A 25,310-nucleotide genomic window follows, 5' to 3' on the forward strand; every position below is an offset into this window, starting at 1 on the left:
AACCAATATTGCCGAATAACCCTCTTAGAAATAAGAACTACTTGTTTTAAAAAACAACTAAGCCCTTTAAGCAAAAAAAGTCTGTGAGGTGGAGCCTACCGGGAAATCTACGTTACCTCGGAAAGGCAGCAAAGATGAAGACACTGCGGAGAGACCATAAGTACGACACACCCAACACCAGACACGCCTCAAAGGTAACAAAAATGCTGCAAAAGAGGCCGGGGTGCGCACCCGACCGGGCGACGCGTGAAGCCAAGAACTAAAGTGAAAAGGCGAGAATAAATGTGTCTCCACCTCTGTACATGAAAAATATGATGTATTACGAAACTGATCTGTGAGGTGTCTCATACCACTGGCTGCTGAGAATAGTTTAACATAACCCCATCCCACCCTTAAGTCTCAGAAGAAAGAGTAGCGAAACTGGTATTCTAGCACGTTTACCCTGTACATGAGCATGCGAGTCAGTAACCTATCCTCTGTATACTTAAGAAAAATGGGTAGCATTTGCAGTACATGCGTCCACCTCGGGACCAACACCAACACAATCCGACCCAAGATAGACAAGGGCAGCGATTGCCACATCTGAAGTGTTTGCCGGGTTGAAGCAAGCAAAGGAGCGTTATTCAACTCATATAAATAAGTTAAATTCGAGGGAATAAGAACACCCAGATATTTAAGCAGCCCAATCGTCCATGTAAGATTCTCGAATTGAGGACTGGATAGGAAAAGCCACAGACTTATGCAAATTCAATTTAAACCAAGAAAAAACTAAACTCCTCTATTACACTGAGAAAACTAAATAAAGATTGTTGAGGGTTTGTTAAGGCCACCAACATGTCATCTGCAAATGCTAAAGTTTTAACCGAGAGAGAAGACAGAGTAATACCAGTTATATCCACGTCAAGTTGGATGGTGCGCAATAAAGGCTCCAAGTAAAGGAGAAACAATAAAGGAGACGGTGGACAACCCTGTCGAGTGCCCCTAGCGACTGAAAATGGAGAAGTACGTATTCCATTTACTACTAAGGATGCCCCTGGGTTAGAGTAAAGTGATAGAATTGCCTGTAAAAAAACAACCCCCAATACCCACATATTCCAGCACAGAAAAAAGGTAATCCCATCGCACCTTATCAAAAGCTTTCTCTGCATCCAAGGTCACCAGAAGTAGAGGCTCATTGATGCTATGACTTTGCGAGATGGCCAAACAGATTTTGCATACATTAATCAAAGATTGGCAACCCCAGACAAAACCTGACCCTCCTCCACTATAGATGGAATATAAGAGGCAAGCCTATCTGCTAACACCCGTGATAGAATCTTTAAATCCACATTGATAAGCAATATAGGTCTGTACGAACCTGGACATATCAAGGATTTACCCGGCTTAGGCAATAACATATATTTTTCGGACTATAAGACGCACCGGACCATAAGACGCACCTAGGTTTTAGAGGAGGGAAAAAGTGCGTCTTATAGTTTTTTTTTTTCCTTTTTCCCTCCTCTAAAACCTAGGTGCTCCGGTGCGTCTTGTCCGAATCCCTCCCTCCGAGTTCGGGATCGCCCTCCCTAGGGTTACCTCCCCTCCCCCCGGCCCTGTCACGACCTCTCCCCTTACTCACGTGATCTTCCCTGGTGGTCTAGTGACGTCGGGGCAGGAAAGAGCCCCCTCTTTCCTGCCCAGCGCGCTGCTCTGCATCCTCCTGTATGCTGCCTGTGACGGTCTCGGTGAGATTCAAAATGGCCGCTGAAAATTGAAGTGGCCTCGCGAGACTTCAATTCTCGGCGGCCATTTTGAATCTCGCCGAGACCATCACAGGCAGCATACAGGAGGATGCAGAGCAGCGCGCTGGGCAGGAAAGAGGGGGCTCTTTCCTGCCCCCACGTCATTAGACCACCAGGGAAGATCGCGTGAGTAAGGGGAGAGGTTGTGACAGGGCCGGGGGGAGGGGAGGTAACCCTAGGGAGGGCGATCCCGAACTCGGAGGGAGGGCGGGCGGCCTGCTAAATCTCTACCTTCGGACTATAAGACGCACCCCCCATTTTCCTCCCAAATTTGGGGGGAAAAAGTGCGTCTTATAGTCTGAAAAATACGGTAATCAAGGCTTCATTTGAAGTTATTGGAAAGGAGCCAGATGATATCGAAGCATCAAAAAAAGCAGACAAAGGGCCACAAACTTGCAAACTCATCATTTGATAGTATTTGGCCGCAAACCCATCAGGTCCTGGCGCTGTACCCCTTTTAAGAGATTTGATCACACGCTGAATCTCTTTCGCTCTTAAAGGTGAATTCAGGTGGTCCTGAGCCTCTAAGGAGAGACATTGCATACCAGAATCTTCCAAATAGTCTAAAAGAGAAGGACCTGAATAAGGCTCGGGTGCTGAATATAAAGTGAAAAAATAATTGTGAAACAACTGAGCAATATCTGGAGATTGACTTGACTCGTGAACCATCAGGGCCTAGCACAAATGGAAGGAAGTGATTACCGGAACAAGACTTTGTAACTTTTGCTAACAATTTAACAAACTTATTTCCAAACCTAGGAAATACAAAAATGAGATGGAAGAGAGAGATGCTTTATGGTACGCTCATGGATCAAAGAATTTAAGGCCACAAGAACAGATAGCGTAACCTCATAAATTAAGGGGGAAGGCCTGGCCATGTGGGCTCGCATCACCATTTTGTATTTACGCTCCAAATGAATTATGCCCTGGGACAGCCTATGCGCTGGAGCACACATATAGGAAATAATGTCACCTCTTAAAACCGCCTTCACAGTCTCCCGATATAACTGCAGCTCTGACTCATGACCAGAATTGGCTTCTGCAAATAAAGACCATTTCTGGTATAGATAATCCCAAAATGCATATCACATACAAGTAAGCAGAAAACCTCCATTGACAGCTCCGAAGTTGCGCCAATCACAAATCCATGTCTACCCAAACTATGGAATGATCAGAAACTTCCATGGGACCAATCTCAGCATGCATAACCTGAGGAAAAAGAGTGGCATCCACAAGAATATAATCTAGGCGAGACCAAGTACCATGTGCCCAAGAGAGAGGAGTATAGTTGTGTGAATCAGGATTTAAAAGACTCCAAGGGTCTACTAAATAGAGTGCTCTACATAAATAAGGCAAACTCCTTCCCTTGCCCACTGCCATTCCTGCCAAAGGAGAAGAGTGATCCTGCTGGCCATCCTTGACCTGATTAAAGCTTCCCATAATGATCCAGAGGGCAGTAGAGTATTGAACACCCAATCTCACACCATGCTGAAAAAATGAGTAATCATATATGTTTGGCCTATAAATATTAAGTATGAAAAATTCTTGGCCCATTATGTTCAGATGCAATGAAAGATATCTTCCATTACTATCACTTGCCACCACCCAAGACTGACAGTGTAAATTTTTAGGGATAAGAATAACTACCTCTCTCTTCCTACCCTGAGCCAAAGAAAAATAACATTCTCCCACCCAACGCTGACATAATTTCAAGTGTTCAAAATCCTACAATTTAGTTTCTTGGAGACATGCCAGGGAGACCTTATGTTGTTGTGACACAGATCTTTTAATGGGGGAGGTGATACCAGCTACATTCCAAGAAATTAGTCTGGGTACTTTAGAGTTAACCAGGATCCTAGTGCCAAACCACAGAAAAAATCAGGGTACATAGAACTCCAAAGACTCCCAGATGCCCAGCCCTCACCCAGGAGCCATACTCCAGTCTGGTCCCAACAGAAAGGTAAAATTATGTATCATACCTGATAATTTTCTTTCCATTAATCATAGCTGATCAATCCATAGACTGGTGGGTTGTGTCCATCTACCAGCAGGTGGAGATAGAGAGCAATCCTTTTGCCTCCCTATATGTGGTCATGTGCTGCCGGAAACTCCTCAGTATGTCGATATCCAAGCTCCATCCGCAGGACTCAGCACTTAGAGAATTACACCCACAAAGGGACACTCTGCCCAGCTCACCACCGCCGAAACGGGGGAGGGGAATTAACCCAGCTCATCCCCACACAAGTGGGGGAGGGGAATCCGTCCAGCTCATCCCCGCGGAGCGGGGGAGGGACACCACCCCGCCGATGCGGGGGGATCTGGCTTATCCTGCAACCGCAACCGCGGGAGGAGCTGACTGACCCTAACACCGCCGAAGCGGGAGGGGTACAAAGCTGCCCTACAGCCGCACGAAGCGGGAGGGAGCGCCGGCAGAATTTATGTCTCAATCCAGCCCCATAAAACGGAGGGGAGAGGAATGCAGCAGCTCACTATAACACAAACTCGTCTCAACTCTTGAAGAATCCAATTGAAAAAACTTGAACACGAAGTCCTCCTGAACAGGAACTGAAGACTAAACTTGAACCTGAAATGCAACCAGAATATAAACAGTACAGATATCTGGGAGGGGCTATGGATTGATCAGCTATGATTAATGGAAAGAAAATTATCAGGTATGATACATAATTTTACTTCCATATCATCATGCTGATCAATCCATAGACTGGTGGGATGTACCGAAGCAGTACTCACCCAGGGCGGGACATTGAAATCCCTGACCGCAACACTGAAGCTCCAAACCGGGCCTCCGCCCGAGCAGCCACAGTCAAGCGGTAATGCCTGGAGAAGGTATGGGCCGATGCCCAAGTTGCCGCCTTGCATATCTCTTCCAAGGAGACGGACCCGGCCTCCGCCATCGAGGCCGCCTGAGCTCTAGTGGAGTGAGCCTTCAGCTGATAGTCGGTACCTTCCCCGCGGCCACATAAGCCGCTGCAATGGCTTCCTTGACCCATCTTGCCACTGTAGGCTTAGCAGCCTGCAGACCCTTACGAGGACCTGCAAACAGGACAAACAGATGATCCGATTTCCGGAAATCATTGGTCACTTCCAAGTATCTGATGATGACTCGTCTCACATCCAGAAATTTGAGAGCAGAGTATTCCTCTGGGTAGTCCTCCCTATGAAAGGAAGGGAGACAGAGCTGCTGATTTACATGGAAGCGAGAAACAATCTTGGGCAGGAAGGAAGGCACTGTGCGAATAGTCACTCCTGCCTCAGTGAACTGCAGAAAAGGCTCTCGACATGAGAGTGCCTGGAGCTCAGAAACTCTTCTGGCTGAAGTGATAGCCACCAAAAAGACTGCTTTCAACGTCAGGTCTTTCAGAGATGCCCTCGACAAGGGTTCAAAAGGCGGCTTCTGCAAGGCTCTTAGCACCAGGTTGAGATTCCACGCAGGCACCACTGAGTGCAGAGGAGGGCGCAGGTGATTAACTCCCTTGAGAAAACGTACCACATCTGGCTGCGAAGCCAGGGAAGCACCCTTCAGGCGGCCCCTGAAGCAAGCCAGAGCTGCTACCTGGACTTTAAGGGAACTGAGCGACAGGCCTTTCTCCAGACCTTCTTGCAGGAACGCCAGCACTGAAGAAATTGGAGCAGTGAAGGGAGAAAGTGAGCCTGCTTCACACCACGCTGCAAAGGTACGCCAAACCCTGGCGTAAGCAGTAGAAGTAGAGCGCTTCCTCGCTCTCAGCATAGTGGCGATGACCTTGTCTGAGAAGCCCTTCTTCCTCAGACGCTGCCGCTCAATAGCCAGGCCGTAAGACCAAAGGGGGAGGGATCCTCCATCACCACGGGACCCTGATGCAACAGGCCCTGCTCCACTGGCAGCCACAGAGGATCGTCCACTGAGAGCCTGATCAAGTCCGCATACCAGGGACGTCTGGGCCAGTCCGGACCCACCAGGATTATCCGGCCCCGATGCTTTGCCACCCGGTCTAGCACCCTGCCCAACATGGGCCAGGGCGGGAACACATAGAGAAGCTCCTGTGTCGGCCACTGTTGGAGAAGAGCATCTACTCCCAGGGATCGAGGGTCCCGTCCTCTGCTGAAAAAGCGCGGCACTTGGCAATTGGCCGATGACGCCATCAGATCTAGGCTCGGCTGGCCCCAGCGCTTCGTGATGTTCATGAACGCCTGAGCAGATAGCTGCCACTCTCCGGGCTCCAAGGTATGGCGACTGAGAAAGTCCGCCTTGACATTCATGACTCCGGCAATGTGGGCCGCTGACAGCTGTTCCAGGTTCGCTTCCGCCCACTGGCATAGATTCATGGCTTCCTTGGCTAGAGGGGCGCTCTTGGTACCTCCCTGGCGGTTGACATAGGCCACAGCCATGGCATTGTCCGACAGGACCCATACTGGCTTCAACGCCAGTACCGGGAGGAACTCCAAATGCGCCAACCGAATGGCTCTGAGTTCCAGGAGGTTGATAGACCACTTTGCCTCTGCAGGAGACCAGAGCCCCTGCACTGTCCTTCCCAAGCAGTGGGCTTCCCAGCCCGTCAAAGAGGCGTCCGTCGTGACGACAATCCACTCCGGGGTCACAAGAGGCATCCCTGCAGACAACTTGTCTGTCTTCAGCCACCAGCTCAGCGCATAATCCTCCGACACCGGAGTCCAGCGCTGCAGCAGAGAGTGTTGTAGTGGTCTCATATGAGCCCTGGCCCAGGGCACTACTTCCATCGTGGCCGTCATAGAGCCCAACAGCTGCACATAGTCCCAAGCCCGAAGCGGAGAGGCTACTAGGAACTGGTCCACCTGAGCCTGAAGTTTGACAATCCGATTGTCCGGCAGGAACACTCTGCCCACTTGGGTGTCGAATCGAACTCCCAGATACTCCAGGGACTGAGTCGGGCGCAGCTGGCTTTTCTCCCAGTTGATGATCCACCCCAGGGAGCTCAAAAGAGCAATCACCCGGTCCACAGCTTTGCCGCACTCTGCATAAGAGGGGGCTCGGATCAACCAGTCGTCCAGATAAGGATGGACTTGTACTCCTTCCTTTCACAGGAAGGCCGCGATGACCACCATTACTTTGGAGAAGGTCCGCGGAGCAGTAGCCAACCCGAATGGGAGGGCTCTGAACTGGAAGTGTCGGCCCAGGACTGCAAAACGCAGAAAGCGTTGATGAGGAGGCCAGATGGGAATATGCAAGTACGCTTCCTTGATGTCCAAGGATGCCAGGAACTCCCCTGCCTTCACTGCCGCTATAACAGAGCGGAGAGTCTCCATGCGAAAGTGCCGAACTTTCAAGGCCCGATTGACCCCTTTGAGGTCGAGGATAGGCCGTACAGAACCTCCTTTCTTTGGTACCACAAAGTAAATGGAGTAACATCCCTTGCCAAGCTGATTTTCTGGCACCGGAACGACCGCACCCAGGTGGATCAGATTGTCCAAGGTCTGCTGCACTGCCACAGCTTTGACCGGTGACTTGCAGGGAGAGAGTACAAACCCGTCTCTTAAAGGTCGGCAGAACTCTAGCTTGTAGCCGTCTCTGATGACTTCCTGCACCCAAGCGTCTGAAGTTACCCTGGTCCACTCGCCCAGAAACGAGGACAGGCGTCCTCCAATTTGCACTGGGCCATGGACCAGGACCCTGTCATTGGGTACGAGACCCTGGGGGAGGACCGGAGGGCGCACCTCCGGGACGGCGGTCTCTGCGAAAGGAATGCTGCTTGGGGGAGAAGTTCCTCTTGAAGGAAGAGGGGGCAGAGGAGCCCGACTTGCCTGGGCGGTACCGACGGGCTTCCTGAAACCGTCCTCTGGAGATACCGGGGCGAGCACTGGCCCGAGCCCTGACCTCTGGTAACCTCTTGCCCTTAGACGTGCCGAGATCGGTCACAATTTTGTCCAGCTCGATCCCAAAGAGCAGCTTGCCTTTAAAAGGCAACTTAGCCAGGCGGGACTTAGAGGCGTGGTCCGCAGACCAATGTTTCAGCCAAAGCCACCGCCGCGCAGAGACTGTCTGAGCCATACCTTTAGCCGAGGCTCTCAAGACATCATACAGTAAGTCTGCCAAATAAGCCAAGCCCGATTCCAGGGCCGGCCAATCAGCCCTCAAGGAAGGATCCGAGGGGGAAGCCCGCTGCACAATCGTCAGGCACGCCCTGGCCACATAGGAGCCGCAAACTGAGGCCTGCAAACTTAAGGCAGCCGCCTCGAAGGACGACCTTAAGGCCGCCTCCAATCTTCTGTCTTGGGCGTCCTTTAGGGCCGTGCCACCTTCCACCGGCAACGTCGTTTTCTTAGTCGCCGCAGTGATTAAAGAATCCACGGTAGGCCAAAGAAAGGCCTCCCGTTCACTTTCAGGCAAAGGATAGAGGCGGGACATAGCCCTAGCCACTTTGAGGCTCGCTTCCGGGACATCCCATTGAGCCGAAATTAAGGTGTGCATGGCATCATGCACGTGGAAGGTTCTAGGCGGGCGCTTCGTCCCCAGCATAATGGCGGAGCCAACAGGGGCTGAGGGAGAGACGTCCTCTGGAGAGGAAATCTTCAAAATGCTCATGGCCTGCACTAACAGGTTGGGCAAATCCTCTGAGCGAAAGATCCGCGCTGCAGAGGGGTCATCCGCTCCATCCGAGCGGGAATCCGTCTCCTCCAAGGAATCCCCAAAGGACCGTTGGGAGAACTCAGATACGCTGCCCTCATCTACATCAGAGGAAACAGAGTCCTCTAAGGCCTGGGAATCCACCCGAGGGCGTTTACTTCCGGGGGCCTCAACCACTTTATCGGATAAGGGAGCAGGGGCAGCGTTTTGCATAAGGAAGGCCTGATGCAGCAGCAAAATAAACTCGGGGGAGAAACCCCCCAGACTGTGCACTTCAGCAGCCTGGGCCACAGCCCTAGACGCACCCTCAACCGGCGCTCGCAAGAGCGGGGGAGAAACATGCTGCGCATCCAAGATGGCGTCCGGCGCGACACTCCGCGAAGGAGCCGCGCGGGAAGAACGGCGCTTAACTTTAGCCGCTTTTTTGCCGTCGCCCAAATCAAGGGCAGCCATGGCATTAACGTCTCCCAGCTCAAGGGCGGCCCAAGAAGAAGCCGTCCGAGCAGAGTGGCCGGCCAAGATGGCGGAGGCGAGCAGCGGGGGATGGGCGTTTATGGCGGGAAAAACCGCCGCACCGGAGGAAGACCCGGGACACTGACCGGCCTCCGAACTGACACCCAACAAGGGCGAATCAGACCTTAAGACCCCCGCATCTCCGCTAGAAGCGCACACGCGGTCCGGGGAGCGATTCTTCGCGCCCTCGCCCTCCGACGCCATAGGCCACGTGGAGATCGATCGGGGAACCCCCTGCCCGCTATAAAAAGGTAAAAATTACCTGCTTCTCGCTCCGAGCTGTAACGACCTGGTGTCCCAGTGAGTAGCTGCAATAAACGTTTAAATAAACGTCGAAATAAACGCCCTTAAGGACGTCCAAAATTTTTTTTTTTTTTTTTTAAACGGAGCCAGCGGGAGGGGGGAGAAAAGGAGGGATCTGGCGCCACCAGGTTTGCACTTGCTCAAGAAGAGCCCTCAACCCCAGGTACTCAACAAAACCTAAAAATTAGGCTTGGAGACCTAGCCAGAGCTGCTGCTGTGTGTGACCACCACCTGCTGAGATAGAGAACATACTGAGGAGTTTCCGGCAGCACATGACCACATATAGGGAGGCAAAAGGATTGCTCTCTATCTCCACCTGCTGGTAGATGGACACAACCCACCAGTCTATGGATTGATCAGCATGATGATATGGAAGTGAAACATTTGCCCACACAGAATAGGTTTGCAAGAAACACAAATAACCTCCAGTTTAGCATAACAATAAACCAGTCACACACCCCACATCCCACCGACCCACACCCCCTCCCAACAGCACTTGACCCACCACATAGCTATGCAAAGGGTCGAGAGATCATGCGTACATACTCTGGGAGGTGTCCCCCCCCATAGAGAGAGAAAAAAATTGTATTGCCTTTCCTTTTTCCCTTCTCCTTCAAAAGCTGAGATACATAGAGGGGCATAATCGAAATGGGTGCGCAGGTTTTCCTGAGGATGTCCTCGCAGGACGTCCCGGTGAAGGGGCAGGGAAACCCGTAGTATTAAAACAAGATGGGCGGCCATCTTTTGTTTCGATAATATGGTTGAGGACGCCCAAATGGTCTTTCCCCGATTTTCGGCGATAATGGAAACCAAGGACGCCCAACTCAGAAATGACCAAATCCAAGTCATTTGGTCATGGGAGGAGCCAGCATTTGTAGTGCACCGGTCCCCCTGACATGCCATGACACCAACCGAGCACCCTAGGGGGCACTGCAGTGGACGTCAGAAAAAGCTCCCAGGTGCACAGCTCCCTTACCTTGTGTGCTGAGCCCCCAAAACCCACTCCCCACAACTGTACACCACTACCATAGCCCTTAAGGATGAAGGGGGGCACCTAGATGTGGGTACAGTGGGTTTGTGGTGGGTTTTGGAGGGCTCACATTTACCACCACAAGTGTAACAGGTAAGGGTGGGATGGGCCTGGGTACACCTGCCTGAAGTGCACTGCAGTACCCACTAAAACTGCTCCAGGGACTTGCATACTGCTGTCAGGGAGCTGGGTATGACATTTGAGGCTGGCAAAAAATATTTTTAAAGTTTTTTTTTTTAGGGTGGGAGGGGGTTAGTGACCACTGGGGGAGTAAGGGGAGGTGATCCCTGATGCCCTCCGGTGGTCATCTGGTCAGTTCGGGCACCTTTTTGAGGCTTGGTCACAAGAAAAAATGGACCAAGTAAAGTCACCCAAGTGCTCGTCAGGGACGCCCTTGCTTTTTCCATTATCAGTCGAGGATGCCCATGTGTTAGGCACGCCCCAGTCCCGCCTTCGCTATGCTTCCAACACGCCCCAGTGAACTTTGGTCATCCCCGCGACGGAAAGCAGTTGAGGACGCCCATCTCCCGATTTGTGTTGAAAGATGGGTGCCCTTCTCTTTCGAAAATAAGCCTGTTTGTATTGTAGGAATTGTTAAACCCACCAAACCTCCTATCTCCTCTACTCTACAGCTTTCCGCCAGCCCCAAGTAGTTGTTGAATTGTAGCTCCTATAAAATAAATCCAAATCTACAAAAGGTCAGTAAAACCAGTGTCTTATTTTAGAATTGCATAATATAGCCTGTTAACAGGGAGGAACAACCAGCAGGGGACATTGCTCTCCCTGTAGGTTTCTCCTAAATAAAATCCAAAATGGATACATTTTTATAGCCTAATCCACAGATGATGTAATGTATCCATTCTATTCATAGATAACAAAATACAAAGACCAGGGGTTAGACAGAATACAGATGGCCAATTCCAGCGCATTTAACAAATGCTTTCTTAACCATACATAAATCACATTGGAACTTGGGAGTCAAAAAGAAATATCCTTCATTAGGCACGCTTAATCTTTAGAGAGGTGTCTGGCACCTGTGGTCTTTCAAACCCCCAAGAGCAATCAATCTACATAGATTGGGTCCTTCCTGAGGTCAGGGTGAAGGATGAAAAGAGCAAATTAGCATAGAAACATATTTTTGCTATTTTTCCACACAGTACAATAATAATAGTAACCAGTAGACCGCAAAGCTCACAACAGTCACAGACCAGGATCTGACACCACAAACATGTCTTCCTTCTAACCTCCCACACAACATGGTTTTTAGCGTCAAGATTTCTGACATGTGACGTTACATATAAACAGAAAGGAACCTGGATCTTTCCTTCTCTGCACCTCTCTAGAGTTAATTTTGTGTGGTCCATAGGTTCAGCCTTCACTTACAAACCAAGTGACTGATCCTTCTCTATAAAGGGGCAGCAAACTCAGCACTTACCCTACAATAGGTGTCTATAAAACACATTTTTACCCCAGTCCTTCCTATTACTGTACTCACCTGAGCAGATGCTTTTCCCAGTTTCTCTTTCCCCGGATCCTGGCTCATCCCCTCGTTCAATGTGGGATATAATCTTAAGGGTGGAGGCTGAAGAACCTATTCCTGGGTAAGAAAATTACTTTAAGGTTTCTCAAAATGTTTGTCCGATTCTCTCCAATTCAAGAGTTAGACAAATTTTCAGCATAAACAACTTCACCTACATCAATGAACAAAAATATTCAAACCTCAGTTAGAGGGGGACAATTTTGGACCTCTGCAAATCTCATAAAAGTAACATAAACCCTCTTTATGCATCTTTATAGTCTAGTTTCCGCTCTAAACACTGAAATACATTATCATCCTCATTTCAATATGTGCAAACTTCTTTACCCCTTACACAACATGCAGGCCTCCTTCATCACACCCAGAACATCTGGAGTTAGGTGAAACAAACACACTGAGCATGCCTGGATTGAAGCGAACACAAAGGGGAGGAAGCCAGATACATTTCCCACATCCCTCTCCAGTGAACCCCCCTCCCACACCTTAAATGTGATGGAGGCAGGAACAACTGCACCTCCCTCTGGGCCCGGCCCACTCAAAATGGTGGCGCCCAGCCCGTGCCCGGTGTATCCTGGTATGCACTGGGAGGGGCTAAACACCATGTAAGGGAAAAAATTCCCGGTAGTGTTGCTTAGAGTGGGGGGGGGGGGGAAGTTGGGAGGCAGTCCACTGGACCACAAGGGATTTTGGTTTGTGGGAGCGGGTCCCAGGGATTTCCTGGAAGGAGAGGGGGTAGACCACAGGGAGTTTTGAGTTGCATGGGGGGGCTCAAGGGAGTCTGCTGGACCCCTTCTCGAGCCCCCCCCCCCCCCCATATATCTCCAAAAATCTCCCTAGTGGTCTAGTGTAAAATGCATTTGACAGCTTTGAGTCGTCAGCCATATTTAATGGCTGCCTTTGTGCATCGGACCCAGAGTCTTCTTACTAAGCGGATCTTTTACAAAGGCGCGTCAGCGTTTTTAGCACAAGCTAAATGCTACAGCATCCATTGGAATATATGGGTGTCCCCAGCGTTTAGTGCACGCTTATTTTTAGCTTGCGCTAAAAGCTCGAGCACGTCTTTGTAAAAGGGGCCCCAAGTTAGACTCTCAGGTCCAGTTGCAACAAGGACGTGGCTGAGCTCAAATTAAAGACAGTCTAGTTTTCTATTGAAAAGTGCATGTTTTGGAAATTCAATTAATATCAAGGTAGCTGCAGATTCTTAACTTTCCCAAGATTAGGTTGCTTTCACCTATGGAGCTAATTAAGAAATATTTTCTTGAAATTTTAGGGTTTTCAGATACCAAGTCTATTGCAGTTTGCAAACTTTATATATTTGTCTAGTAAAAGATTCTAAGGGATACTGAGGGGAAGGTCGGGATGTTTTGGGAACTCCCGATTCAATGGACCCTCTGCTTTCTTGCAATCTTCATCTGATAATATTCCTGAGTTACCTTATTGGTGATGTTTCTACTGACGAGTGTGCTGAAAGCCTTTTTTTGAAAAATATTAATCCTTTTTGTGGCCAGTGTTTATTTTTCCTGATATATGTAGAGTTTTCCTGCAGCAGCAGCGTTCTGAAATGTCTGATTTCTGTTCAGGGTATCAGATAGATTTTTCAATTTTCATACTGACAACAGTGTACAAAAGCCCCAAAATATAACCAAGCGGCCCTTTTACTAAAGCTTTGCGCATGGTAATGGAATTAGTACATGCTAAATGCTGAGCATCCTATTTTATATCTATGGGCCACAAAGCACTTTAGTAAAAGGATCCCTAAACTACTAATACAACCCCTCACTACCTCACCAACTTCCATTGCAATACTCCATGGCAGACTGTTCCTCTATACAGCCTACTCATCCCTTCCCCAATTCTAGGTTTGGACAAATTCCTGGATGAAAAGTCTATAGTTTGCTATTGAGGCAGACATGGGAAGCAACTGCTTCCCCTGGGATTTGTAGTATGGAGTGTTGCCACAATTTGGGTTCCTGCCAGGTACTTGTGATCTGGCTTGGCCACTATTTGGAAAACAGGATACTGGGCTGACCCAGTATAGTTACTCTTATGTAATCCACAAGGGGTACTAGGTGCATAAATCCACTGGGCCATGCTGTTTCTGTGACCTGTCCTGAAAGAGCCCTCAAACTCCTATTTCTCCCCCCCCCCCACCTTGTTTAAAACCCCATGAAAGAAACCACATTTCAACATAAATGTAACTTTCCTTTCCCTTTTACCTGTTTGCACGCCTCATACAAGTAGCCATCCATAAGATCTCCACCAGTTTCCTTAACAGTTCCTCCTGAACAAGAACTCGTCTCCTCTCCAGTCTCACCAGCATGCTTCTGCCTGCCATAAAATCTGCAATATTTTGTTGATCTTCTCGGTCTGTGCCCCGCTTTCCGCCCAACAGGCAAATCACTGGGTCCAACTCCAGAATTTCATCCACAATTTCTTGGACCTGTTTTAACTACTGCTGACCAGTATTTACAGGATAGTACATACCCATTACAAATGATAACGATCCCCATTAATACCACAGCCCCTCCAACATCATCCATCTCCCCTACGATACCATTTCTGACGTTGTGAAACATAAGTTCTATAGAGTATCTTGTATCCCCATTTCTTGTGTCTAAGCTGAAACCCTTCAACCTCTTATAAATCCCTTCCCCCTCAATGGAGGTTAACTCACTCCCAATATCTGCTTCCCATTGTTTCATGTGATTCGTCTTATCCCTCTTGGGTTCCATTAGCCAGTTATAAAATTTAGAGATGATCCTCTTGTCCCTTCTTCCCTTTCCCATGAATTCCTCAAATTTAGTGGGTTTCCTGCACATATCCCTCTTCACTTGCCCATTCTGTTCACTTGTAAAAAGTGCATTAAATCAGCAGGCTTCAGACCATACTATTCCCTCAAGTTCCTCGGTTTGTAGTCACTTGACCCAGGCATGTTAACCCACTTCTTCCCACCTGTGAAACTCCCTAAACATAATCCCGGGCACAAATTCTTGATTATATTTAATGGCCATTAGCTGAGAATAGCGTTTTTCATCTCTCACTTTGTCCCAGATATCCAACATTAATTGGGTGATTGTGTTCCTACTTACACCCCCCCCCCCCCCCCCAGGAGTAAGAGCCTAGGATCTCACAACCTATACTCTAAAGCAACTTCTCTTGCCAATTTCTGTTCTAAGTCGACCCAGACCTTTCACTCACCTTCCACATGCCATGTTACTAGTGCCCAAAGTCCTGCTGCCCAGTAACACGACATCAAGACCTCATGGTCTCAACCTCGATATAGCACTGTCCTAGCTACTTGGGAGGGTGACACAGAAAAATGTCTTCAAGCCCTGCTTGAACTTGTAGTTTGATGACTCCGCACACAGGTGAGGAAGGAAAGTCCAAAGCAGGAGATCCACCAAAGAGAAAGCAGATTTCTGAGTAGCTTTATCTTGCAATTTAGAAACAAGGGGCAGGTGGGAAAGATTTTCATGCTGAAGAGAGAGCTGTGTTGGAGCAGCTACTGGAAAGTTAAGGAAAGAGGGTGTAATTCTGAATGTATGCCCAAGCCACAGAAACCGCTCATTTCAGCACTGTACTCAAACCACCCATCCATGATGCACTCAGGAGCCGAAGCACAACGCTGCCGCAAGCAGGTGCACATGTTAATGGGCACAGAACACAGAAAGGGCTTCAGCGCATGAGTTAACTCATGTGGTACATTAAAATACATAGTCATTAATTTATTACCTATTCTGTAGCAATTAACAGAAGAAAAAGGGGATTTTAATATGTGATCAATGTGAAAAGTTCACCGCCAGGTCTGAGACAGCGTAGAAGGGTTAGTTGAGAGGATTTAATGCCATTTTGGGAGAATTTACTTCCAGTTTTATTTTTCTGCACAAAGCAAATACCTAAAGCTTTAAAAGACAGAACAGAATAGCTGGACGCGGAGGTAACAGCAGTTTCATGAGCGCATATCTGAAGAAAACAAAAGAACCAGCACATATCTACTGAAGTTGTTCTAGTCTTGTATGCATGTGCTGCACTTTCATTTCCTTTGGATCTGTGTAGTTAAGTTGCCCTTAACACAGAAACTTTGCGCACGTGTCCAGGTGTCTTCTGATTAGCAAGAAGTTCTGCATGCTTTGAATTTACATCTCAATTATTACTGCATTCTTGTACAATACGTTCTCACTTATCTCATGGTAGAAGCTGCACTCAGCCATCAGAACATGGCTTTCAGCATCAGCCCCTGAGTCCCTAATACTAACATCAACATGTGCACTCCCAAGAGGATTTCAAGTGAGACAAACACAATCAAAATTGTATTTATAGCCCCCCTACTGTTAATAAAAATGTAAATTTATTCCTTACCCAGTGAGATCAAGGTCTCATAATTCTCTTTCATCACTTCCCTATACAGTTCCTTCTGCTCTTCATTTAAATACCCCCACTCCTCCTCGGAGAAAGAGACAGCGATGTCCTGAAATGTCACCTGCATCTGAAATACAAATCAGAAACACACTCGGCATCTTCTGCAGCACTTCCATAAAGAGGCACATAACATAGTCCCTGAACAGAGTTATATATCAGGAGACCTCCCAGTGCTGGGGTCAGCAAGGCAGAGGGATTTTTTTTGGGGTGGGGGTTGTATATAATTCATAATCGTGTAACACACAATCCCACTGTAGGGTTATATTTTTGGGAGACCTCTCAGCACGGAGGCTCAGCAGGGCAGAGTGTAAGATTTCTGTGTGTATATAATTTGCAGTCACCTAATTCACAGATCCAGAGCACAACAGCAACTAGAAACCAGTTCCACACACCTGAGCACAGAATCTTCTTTTGTGGGACTCCAGATCTCTCTCTTTCCTCTCAGGTCTCAAGATGCCTTTCTTCAGTCCCATGTCTGCTCAGGGTCCTGACTCTGCAGTATCCCTGCTTAGAAAGACGCAGCAGTGTTTGCAAGCAAAAGGACAAGAAATTGAGGGCAATCTGCTAACTGTGCAGAAACTACTACAGACGTTTCCTTCTCTGTTTTTCTAATTTGCAAGATTAGCAATCAATTTCGGGCACTGAAGGGACAAAACTGCAGCAGGCCAGGGACTAAGACTTGGAACCATAAGACTCGGCTCTGTTGGGCTCAGGCTGCTGACGTCACAGGGAAGGCGGCAGGCGCAGCTTCACACCCAGGACTGAGCCTGTGCTGATTGGTCAGAACGATCTGTGGGGCGGGAACAGTAGAAGGATCCGCCTTCTATAAGGGAAGACAGAGAAGGCGCGCGACGCGTGATGACGGAGTCTCAATTTGTAAAACCAACCGTCGTTAGTAGTCAAGAAGCAGTGGGAATCATCGAGCCCAGTTCCCCAAAGTCCACCACTCTAACTACTAGGCCCCCCCTCCCCCGCGAACATTTTTGATCTAGAAAGGAGTTCGTAAGTGGATCAGTGCTGACTTAATTAACGGAAGAAAGAAAAGACTCGCCCGCTTCCTGCTCTGCACAGACGGATGACGTCACAAAGGAGAGGGCGGAGCTTTAAACTGAGCTCCGTTGAGCGACAGACTGTGTTTTTCTGGGCTCTACTACTTTTAGTGCTGATTGGTCGGAATGTGGTCCGGTGGGCGTGTAGGGTAGAAGCAGTGGGAATCGAGCCCAGTTCCCCAGGACCAAAGACAGTCCACCACTCTAACCACTAGGCCACGCCTCCACTCTCAACGCCCCCCCCCCCCCCCCCCCCCCCCCCCCCCCCCCCCCGGCGAACATTTTTGATCTAGAAAGGAGTTCGTTTCTCCGTCCTCAGCTCTCTTAGCCGTTTTAGGGGGCGGACCCTTCTACCCTACACGCCCCACATTCCGACCAATCAGCACTAAAAGTAGTAGAGCCCAGAAAACACTCAACGGAGCTCAGTTTAAAGCCCCGCCCTCTCCTTTGTGACGTCATCCGTCTTTTCTTTCTTCCGTTAATTAATTTGCAGCTTGAGAAAGTTACCGCTCTTTTTTTGTTGTTGCTTCTCTCAGAACTGTAGGAGGCAAATTGACTTCTGTCAGTCAGAGAGAGCCCTAAAGGCAGAGAATAAAATGTCTTCAGGAGCTTCTGCTCAGGTAGGAGATTGTAAGAGAAGATGAGGACGGACGCTGCAGACCTTGAGCCACTCCTGAGGGGAATGAGAGAGAGAGAAGGAGCCCGTTTGGAGTTGGACACATTGGTTCTGTGTTTAACTGGTTTCTATCTAGTTACTAGGTTAGCAATAGAAATCAAACAAAATAAAACATGGAAAAGAAAATAAGATACCTTTTTTATTGGACATCTATATAAATAACTAGCAGTTGAGCCCGTAAAAACGGGCTGGTATTGGGGATGCACAGCTCCAGAGCATCCCTAATTTAACAATCAAATTTTATGGCTGCTGTGGACCTGTCAGAGAGGAGAGAAGCACAAGCAGGCAGCTACAAAGGTTGCCTGCTTGTGCTTCCTACCTCTCACCTCCTGGCGCACCCCCCCCCCCCTCTTGTTTCTTTATTTCCATGTTGGTCAATGGATCGAATTCCTTCCCCTGCGCGTGCACAAATATCCCCTCCTGTACCCGACCCCCTCCCTGTTCCCCTACTCGTGTACACACACTCTCTTCCATACCCGACCCCCATCCTGTCCCCTCCCTGTACCTTTACAACAAGGTGGGGGGCAGGAGCAACTGCTCCTTGGGCCTGACCGGAACAAAATGGCACCAAGACCCTGCTCAGTATGTTCTGGGATGCACTGGATGGGGCTAAACACCATTTAAGGAAAACAAATCCCAGAATGCACTGGGCAGGGCCTGGGCACCACCATTTTGTTCCAGGCGGGCCTGAGGGAGGAGCCGTTGCTCCAGCCCTCCTACCCTTATCTTGTTGTAAAGGTACAGGGTGGGGCAGGATGTGGGTTGGGTACGGGAGGGTGTGTGCAGGGGAAGGGGTTCGATCCACTGGACCACCAGGGAAAATGTTTTTAAAAGGTTTGGGGGTTGTGGGGGGGAGGGTCACAATCCACTGGACCACCATGGAAATATTTATAAAAAAGGTTTATCGGGGGGGGGGGGGGGGGGTCATGGTCCCCTGGAAAAAAGATTGGGGTGGTCAGGGCCCACTGGACCACCAGGTTAAAGTTTTTAAAAAGTGTGGGGTCGGGGAGGTCCAGTGCATCAGAGAGTTGTCAAATGGATTTGAAAGCAGTGTCAAATCGATTTGGCAACTCAAACTCGCAAACAGCGAGGATGCACAAAGGGGGATCCGTGCAGCTCATTTGCATACGATCCCCTTTGTGCATCGCTGGCTGTTAGTGATTCGCATAGAGAATTCTGTCCCTCTGCTCTGCGGAGCCCCAGTACTTGGTGGTCTCAAATATAACCCTGTTGTGGGATTGTGTGTTATGTAATCCTAAATTATTATTATTATTAGCATTTGTATAGCGCTACCAGACGCATGCAGCGCTGAACACCTGACACAAAGAGACAGTCCCTGCTCAAAAGAGCTTACAATCTAAGTAATACAGACAAATAAGACATATGCATTTAGCAAACTTTTCCTTGCCCTAATGATTACCAGCTTTGGTGCTCCTGATGGACACGATGCAGAAGATGCCGAGTGTGTTTATGGTTTGTGTTTCAGATGCGGGTGACATTTGAGGATATCGCTGTCTCTTTCTCCCAGGAGGAGTGGGAGTATTTAGATGAAGAGCAGAAGGAGCTTTACAGGGAGGTGATGAAGGAGAATTATCAGATCCTGATCTCACTGGGTAACATAATTTTCTTTTTTTATTACCAGTATCTGAGCATCATTATAAAGCCAAGACGCAAACAAGAGCAAAACGTCACACAGAAAATCTATGTTTTTTTTTTTTTTTTTTTTTTTTTTTCCATGTTTATTAATGTTTATGTTTAAACTGTTTTATTAACAATTCTCACAATACAAAGTGATGTAGAATATGCATATAGCATTGTTTGATATATAAAACAGCATTTTTACAACATATTCAACTTCGCCAAACACTTTTCATCCCCAATTTTTTCCCCCCCCTTCCCCCTCCCCTTTTGATAATTCCTTGTCCCATGCTAACATTAGGTTTTGAGTGGCTCTTGTTCCTAATATCATACTCTCGAATACTTCATTAGGTAAAATAGTGCTTATCACAGAATATCAGTAACTAAACATCAAAACTCTAGATCACTGCCAAGCTTAGCCATTTACGTCTCACTCAACCCCTCCAAACCCTCCCCCCCCAATACCTCCCCCCCTTGCAAGCAGAATTCCACTTTAGATTAAATTATCTACTCCAGGCTATCCGTATTCTCCATTATTCTACTATTTATCAGGCATTAACAAGCAGACTACGTCCCCTCGGACTAAGCATTTGCAGGTATGGTGTCCAAATCTGCAGAAATCGCACTCTTCGTTTAGGCGATCGTTTTGAATCCCTAGCCTCCCAAGAGGCCAGGAGATGCACCTGATTGCGCCAATGCCAGTAAGCTGGCCCTTCCGATGAGACCCAGTATTGCATAATGCATTTTCGCGCTACCAAGCTCAGCTTTCTGCATAGCATTATAGCGGGGGCTCCTAATGGGGCAAACGCTCTTGGTTGATCCAACAGAAACTGCCGCTCCGTTCCTTGAACTCTGTTCCCCAATCGAATCAAAAACCCTCTTACCCTCTGCCAAAACATGCGCACCTTGGGGCATTGCCACAATGCATGATATAACGAGCTGGGACCCCCTCCACATTTAGAGCATCCCGAGTTGTCCGGCCCCAACATATGAGCCAGTTGTGTTCTAGACATATACCCCCGTAAGACCACTCTATAACCACACTCCCTCAGCCTCTCATCTGTTACCAACGCCCGTATGCCCTTCAAGGTAGCTGACACATCCCATGTTGCCAGGGAGATCCCCAAATCTTGTTCCCATTTTCGCTTAAGATCAACGTATTGCCTCTGAGGCCTACGCCTAGCCAGTGCCCCATACAGTGCTGATACAGATTGTTTCTCCATCTGCAACTCCTCAAAGAAAACCCTTAGCAGCTCTCCCATCTGCCCTCTCAGGGATATTTGGCTCAGGGACTTCACATAGTGTCGGACCTGTGCATAGGCAAATCTATTACCCCAAGCTGATCCCACTTTATCTTGAAGAGTATCAAATGTTATCATTTCCCCATTGTCCAACAATAGGTGTTCCAATCTTGTGATGCCCAGCCCTTGCCACCTGCCAAATGTCGGGTTATCTATCCCTGCCTCAAAAGCAGGATTGCCTACGATTGGGATTTGATCTGTAACGTGTGGTTGGCCCCCCATTTGCCGCATCCACCACTGCCACGCCTCCCGAAGGGGTTGTAGTATGATACTTTTTTTAAATTTAGAGGGGAGCTGACTTCGAGGTAAGTGGAGCAATGCTAATATATCATAGGGAGCAAAAAAAGCTTCCTCCAAGCCCGTAGGTGTATAATACTGCGTGGCATTCACCACATCTACTAAGTGGCGCAGCAAACACGCCTGATTATACAGGAACACATCCGGGATACCCATTCCCCCCTGTCTCCAGCTCCCTATTAACTGATTTTGGCTAACTTTAGGCTTTTTGCCTGCCCAACAAAATCTACGTGTGTCTCCCCATATCTCTTCCGTGACTTACAAAGTTGGGTACTCAAACGCAAGATGTTTCTATCTCGTGTCTTCCTCACAAAGTGTGCATGACTTATCACTTCACCTCTAAGAACCGCCTTAGCCGCTTCCCAAAACAAAACTGGGTCTTCTATGTGTTCTTGATTATGAGTACTGTATTCCGCCCAGCAAGCTTGTAACCTGCCTTTAAGCATTGGATCTGAACTGAACTCCAGGGGAAATTGCCATTTGTATTCCTGTGGAGTTGTACCGCTTGGTATCCATTCTATCTTAACCCAGGCATGGTCCGACACCATGTACGGTCCTATCTCCGCTGTTGTCACTTCCCCAAACATCTGACGTGATGTCAGAATATAGTCAATTCTCGACTGAGTGGAGTGGGCCCGCGACAGGTGTGTATAGTCTTTCTCACCTGGGTGCAGCACCCGCCACACATCAACCAGGCCCAACATCTGGCTCAACTGTAAGAGGCCTCTATTATTATAACATGAAGAGGCCGTCTCCGGGGCTGATCTGTCCAGGGAGGGGTCCCAAGTTGCATTTAAATCACCCCCCAGCACTATAGCTGCGTGCGGTTGCCTAAGCAAAAAATTTATCAAAGTTTGATAAAACTTCCGATCATATCTATTTGGAGCATAAACATTACAGATTAGCAGTTTCTGTCTCCCAACTACCACTTCCAATATAACATAGCGGCCTTCAGTATCAATCAGAAGTGGATTAATTACAGAGGCTATGCCTTTTCTAATTAGTATCGCTACTCCTCCCTTTTTACCCTGTGCATTTGCTGCTATACAATCCCCGACCCACCAGGTGCTGAGCTTGGCATGTTCAATCTGGTTCAGATGCGTCTCCTGCAAGAGTGCAGAAAATCTATGTTAATGCTTACAATATTAGTGTAGAAACACTGTCGCACTCAGATTGATCACATCAGTGAAAATGTAGCCAGCAATTGATAGTCTCATCTCACAAACTAGCACCTATTAATCACAGGGACCGAACAAGATTGGACAAGACAAAGGACTAAACAGGCTAGGCTACCACTAAGAGACAGAAGCAAGGCAAGGAAACAGAAACAGGGCAAAACAGGACTTCTATCTCGCTGCTCCCTATGCCTGGAATAGACTCCCTGAGCCAGTACGTCAGGCTCAGTCTCTGGCTGTCTTCAAGTCTAGGCTTAAAGCCCACCTCTTTGCTACTGCTTTCGACTCCTAACCATGACTCTCTTACTCAACACCCTCACTTATCACCCCCACCACTGCAATTTCCCCACCCCTAGCTGTCTGTTTGTCTGTCCAATTTAAATTGTAAGCTCTGTTGAGCAGGGACTGTCTTTTCATGTTGATTTGTACAGCGCTGCGTAAGTCTAGTAGCGCTATAGAAATGTTTAATAGTAGTAGTAGTAGAAGCAAGGAAAGATCTAGACAAGGCATGAACACACACAAGGAAAGCTGGAGACCTCATTGCAAAGGCCCTGAGGAAATGCTGGGGCCTTCCTTATTAGCAAGGGGCAGGAAGTGATTGCCCCCTCTGGGTTTCGCAGCATCACCACTGCAGGGAATAATCTAGAGTTCTTTGGGCATGCGTGCCCTAAGAGGACTGACGCCTGCCGACACACAGCTGCTGGAGGAGCATCCCGGGACTGTTCCGAGCAGGAGAAAGATTAGATGGGGTGTATCGAGGGAAGGCACGGCTGAGCCGTGACAATACTTTTACCCTACACACCTCAAGATAAAAGTTTTTTGAATTTGTGAGTACTGATTTATCTTTGCCCCCTCTTCTTGTGGGTTATTTATACATATTTTCATCCAGTTGCCTAAACTCATTATGGATGTGCATTCATTTGAAATGCCCATGTCTTTTCATGGTGTTGGCAAAGAAAATGAGCAGAAGTACACAAACATTTGTGTTTCCTTCATGTGCTGTTACTAGTGTGCACTCTTTCAAAAGAGCACAAACTGTTCACAGGGTGCACACTTTTTCCCAATAATACAGGTATACACTGACCATCACACATGCATGAATGGTGCACGTACGTGCACTCTGTTGGGAAAGAGTGCATATTTTTGTGAATAGTGCACACTCTTTCCAATGGAACGCTCTCTTAACGACGTTGCTCCTGTGATAACAATGAAACCTGCCCCCGAAGAAAACCAAGATTCCTGGAAATGGCACACAAAATTTTATAGCTACACAACCCTAAAACTCAGTAGTGAACCAAGGAGACTTTTTAATTCATTCTGAGTAATTAACTTTATAACCAGCACAATCATATCTGTTGCCTCAATCAACTGCCCTGCTAAATACTTTGGAGTTTTTAGATAGGTATCTAATTGGGAAATTTATTCTAGGTGAACTACAACCTAAGCATTGTCATACTGGAACAGACAGAATATCCATCAAGCCTAGTAGCCTGTTTCCAACTGTGGCCAATCCAGGTCACAAGTACCTGGCAAGATCCCAAAACAGTAAAATGGATTATATCCTAGAAATACACATGGATTTTCCCAAGTCCATTTGAATAATGGCTTATGGACTTTTAGGAAATTATCCAAACCTTTTTTAAACCCTGCTAAGCTTACTGCTTTCATCACATTCTCTGGCAACGAATTCCAGAGTTTAATTACATGTTGAGTGAAGAAATAATTTCTCTGGTTTGTTTTAAATTTACCACTTAGTAGCCTCATCGCGTACCCCTTAGTCCTAGTATTTCTGGAAAGGGTAAACAATTTATGTCTACTCATTCCATTCCAATCAGTATTTTATAGACCTCTAACACACAAGAACGTAAAAACATACTGGGTCAGACCAATTGTCCATTTAGCCCAGTATCCCTTTATGTTGAAATCTTTTTATTAAGATAAATAAACATGTCCAAGATTGGCAACAGATCAAACGAGAAGACTTATACATCAAATAGCTATCCATATCCTGTATCTTTAAAAGGTCATCTTGTTTTTTGTTTTGTGAAGAATGTTGAAAGCAGTGGAGCTTTTTTTCCTGACATGATTAAAAGGAGCCGTCTGTGTTTATGAACGTTTATCTTTCAAACGGAGGTGTCTCTGATAAATACTGAAGTCTATTTTCTCCACTACATTTTCATTAAATAATACAAGATATACCTGAAGGTACTGATGATATGTTTGTAGCAGCTTCTTAGAATTTGTGATATTGAGTTCTACAGATTCCGTTTATTACAGTGGTGATTGAAATCACCCATTATTATAGCTGTGTATTTCTGTCCCTTAGCCCCCACTGGGAGAGAAAGCACTACAGCCCCAACAGCTGGAAAAATAAGAAAGAGAACTTAGACTCCGTTAGGCGCAGCCAGTAATTACCTTTATGTTTAAATCATTTTTATTGATGAACAGCATTCCAGAATTACAGACTGTAGTATTGCACAACACAACAGACAACCATCAATCATTTTACAACATCTTTACCCCCCACCCTCCCCCCCCCCTTTTTTTCCAGGACTCATCATCTCTTAACCAATCTTACTTCAATACACACTTCTCTACAATTATAGATTCAACAGATGGCTTCGTGCTCTAGGCGTGAGCGTCATCCAGAAGGGACCCCAGCACTGCTGAAAGTCCCTCCCTTCTTTCGATTCCAAATCATATAATCCAGCCCGTTCTAGGCGCATCAATAGTAACATGCGAGTCCGCCATTGTTGTAGCTTAGGCGCTTTATGCGAAATCCATTCTGCTAAAATAACTTGTTTGGAAATGATAGTCGCTCTAGCCACAAATTTCGTGAATCCCTTAGGACTGGGCTTCAATAGTCTAGGGTTTCCAAGCAACAGCCTAGCATCAAAGAACCATTTTGTATTCCACAGTTTGGACACAACAAACAACATTAATTTCCAGAATTTCTCCACCACCACACATGTCCAAAACATATGGCCTAA

The 25,310-nt window shown here is 47.5% G+C and overlaps 1 protein-coding gene across 1 annotated transcript in view; it reads right to left on the reverse strand.

Annotated features, from left to right (window-relative positions):
* The window catches only part of LOC115459884 (zinc finger protein 624-like), a 155,838-nt gene that overhangs the window by 11,397 nt on the left and 119,131 nt on the right, over window positions 1-25,310 (reverse strand). The window contains exons 5-7 of the mRNA XM_030189738.1: window positions 16,577-16,659; window positions 16,125-16,251; window positions 11,724-11,825 (exon numbers count right to left, since the gene is read on the reverse strand). Of these exons, the coding sequence (XP_030045598.1) occupies window positions 11,724-11,825; window positions 16,125-16,251; window positions 16,577-16,659 (312 nt within the window). The remainder of the gene's footprint in view (window positions 1-11,723; window positions 11,826-16,124; window positions 16,252-16,576; window positions 16,660-25,310) is intronic.

This window comes from Microcaecilia unicolor, chromosome 1 (genome assembly GCF_901765095.1).
Source record: "Microcaecilia unicolor chromosome 1, aMicUni1.1, whole genome shotgun sequence".
NCBI classification, from domain to species: Eukaryota; Metazoa; Chordata; class Amphibia; order Gymnophiona; family Siphonopidae; genus Microcaecilia; species Microcaecilia unicolor.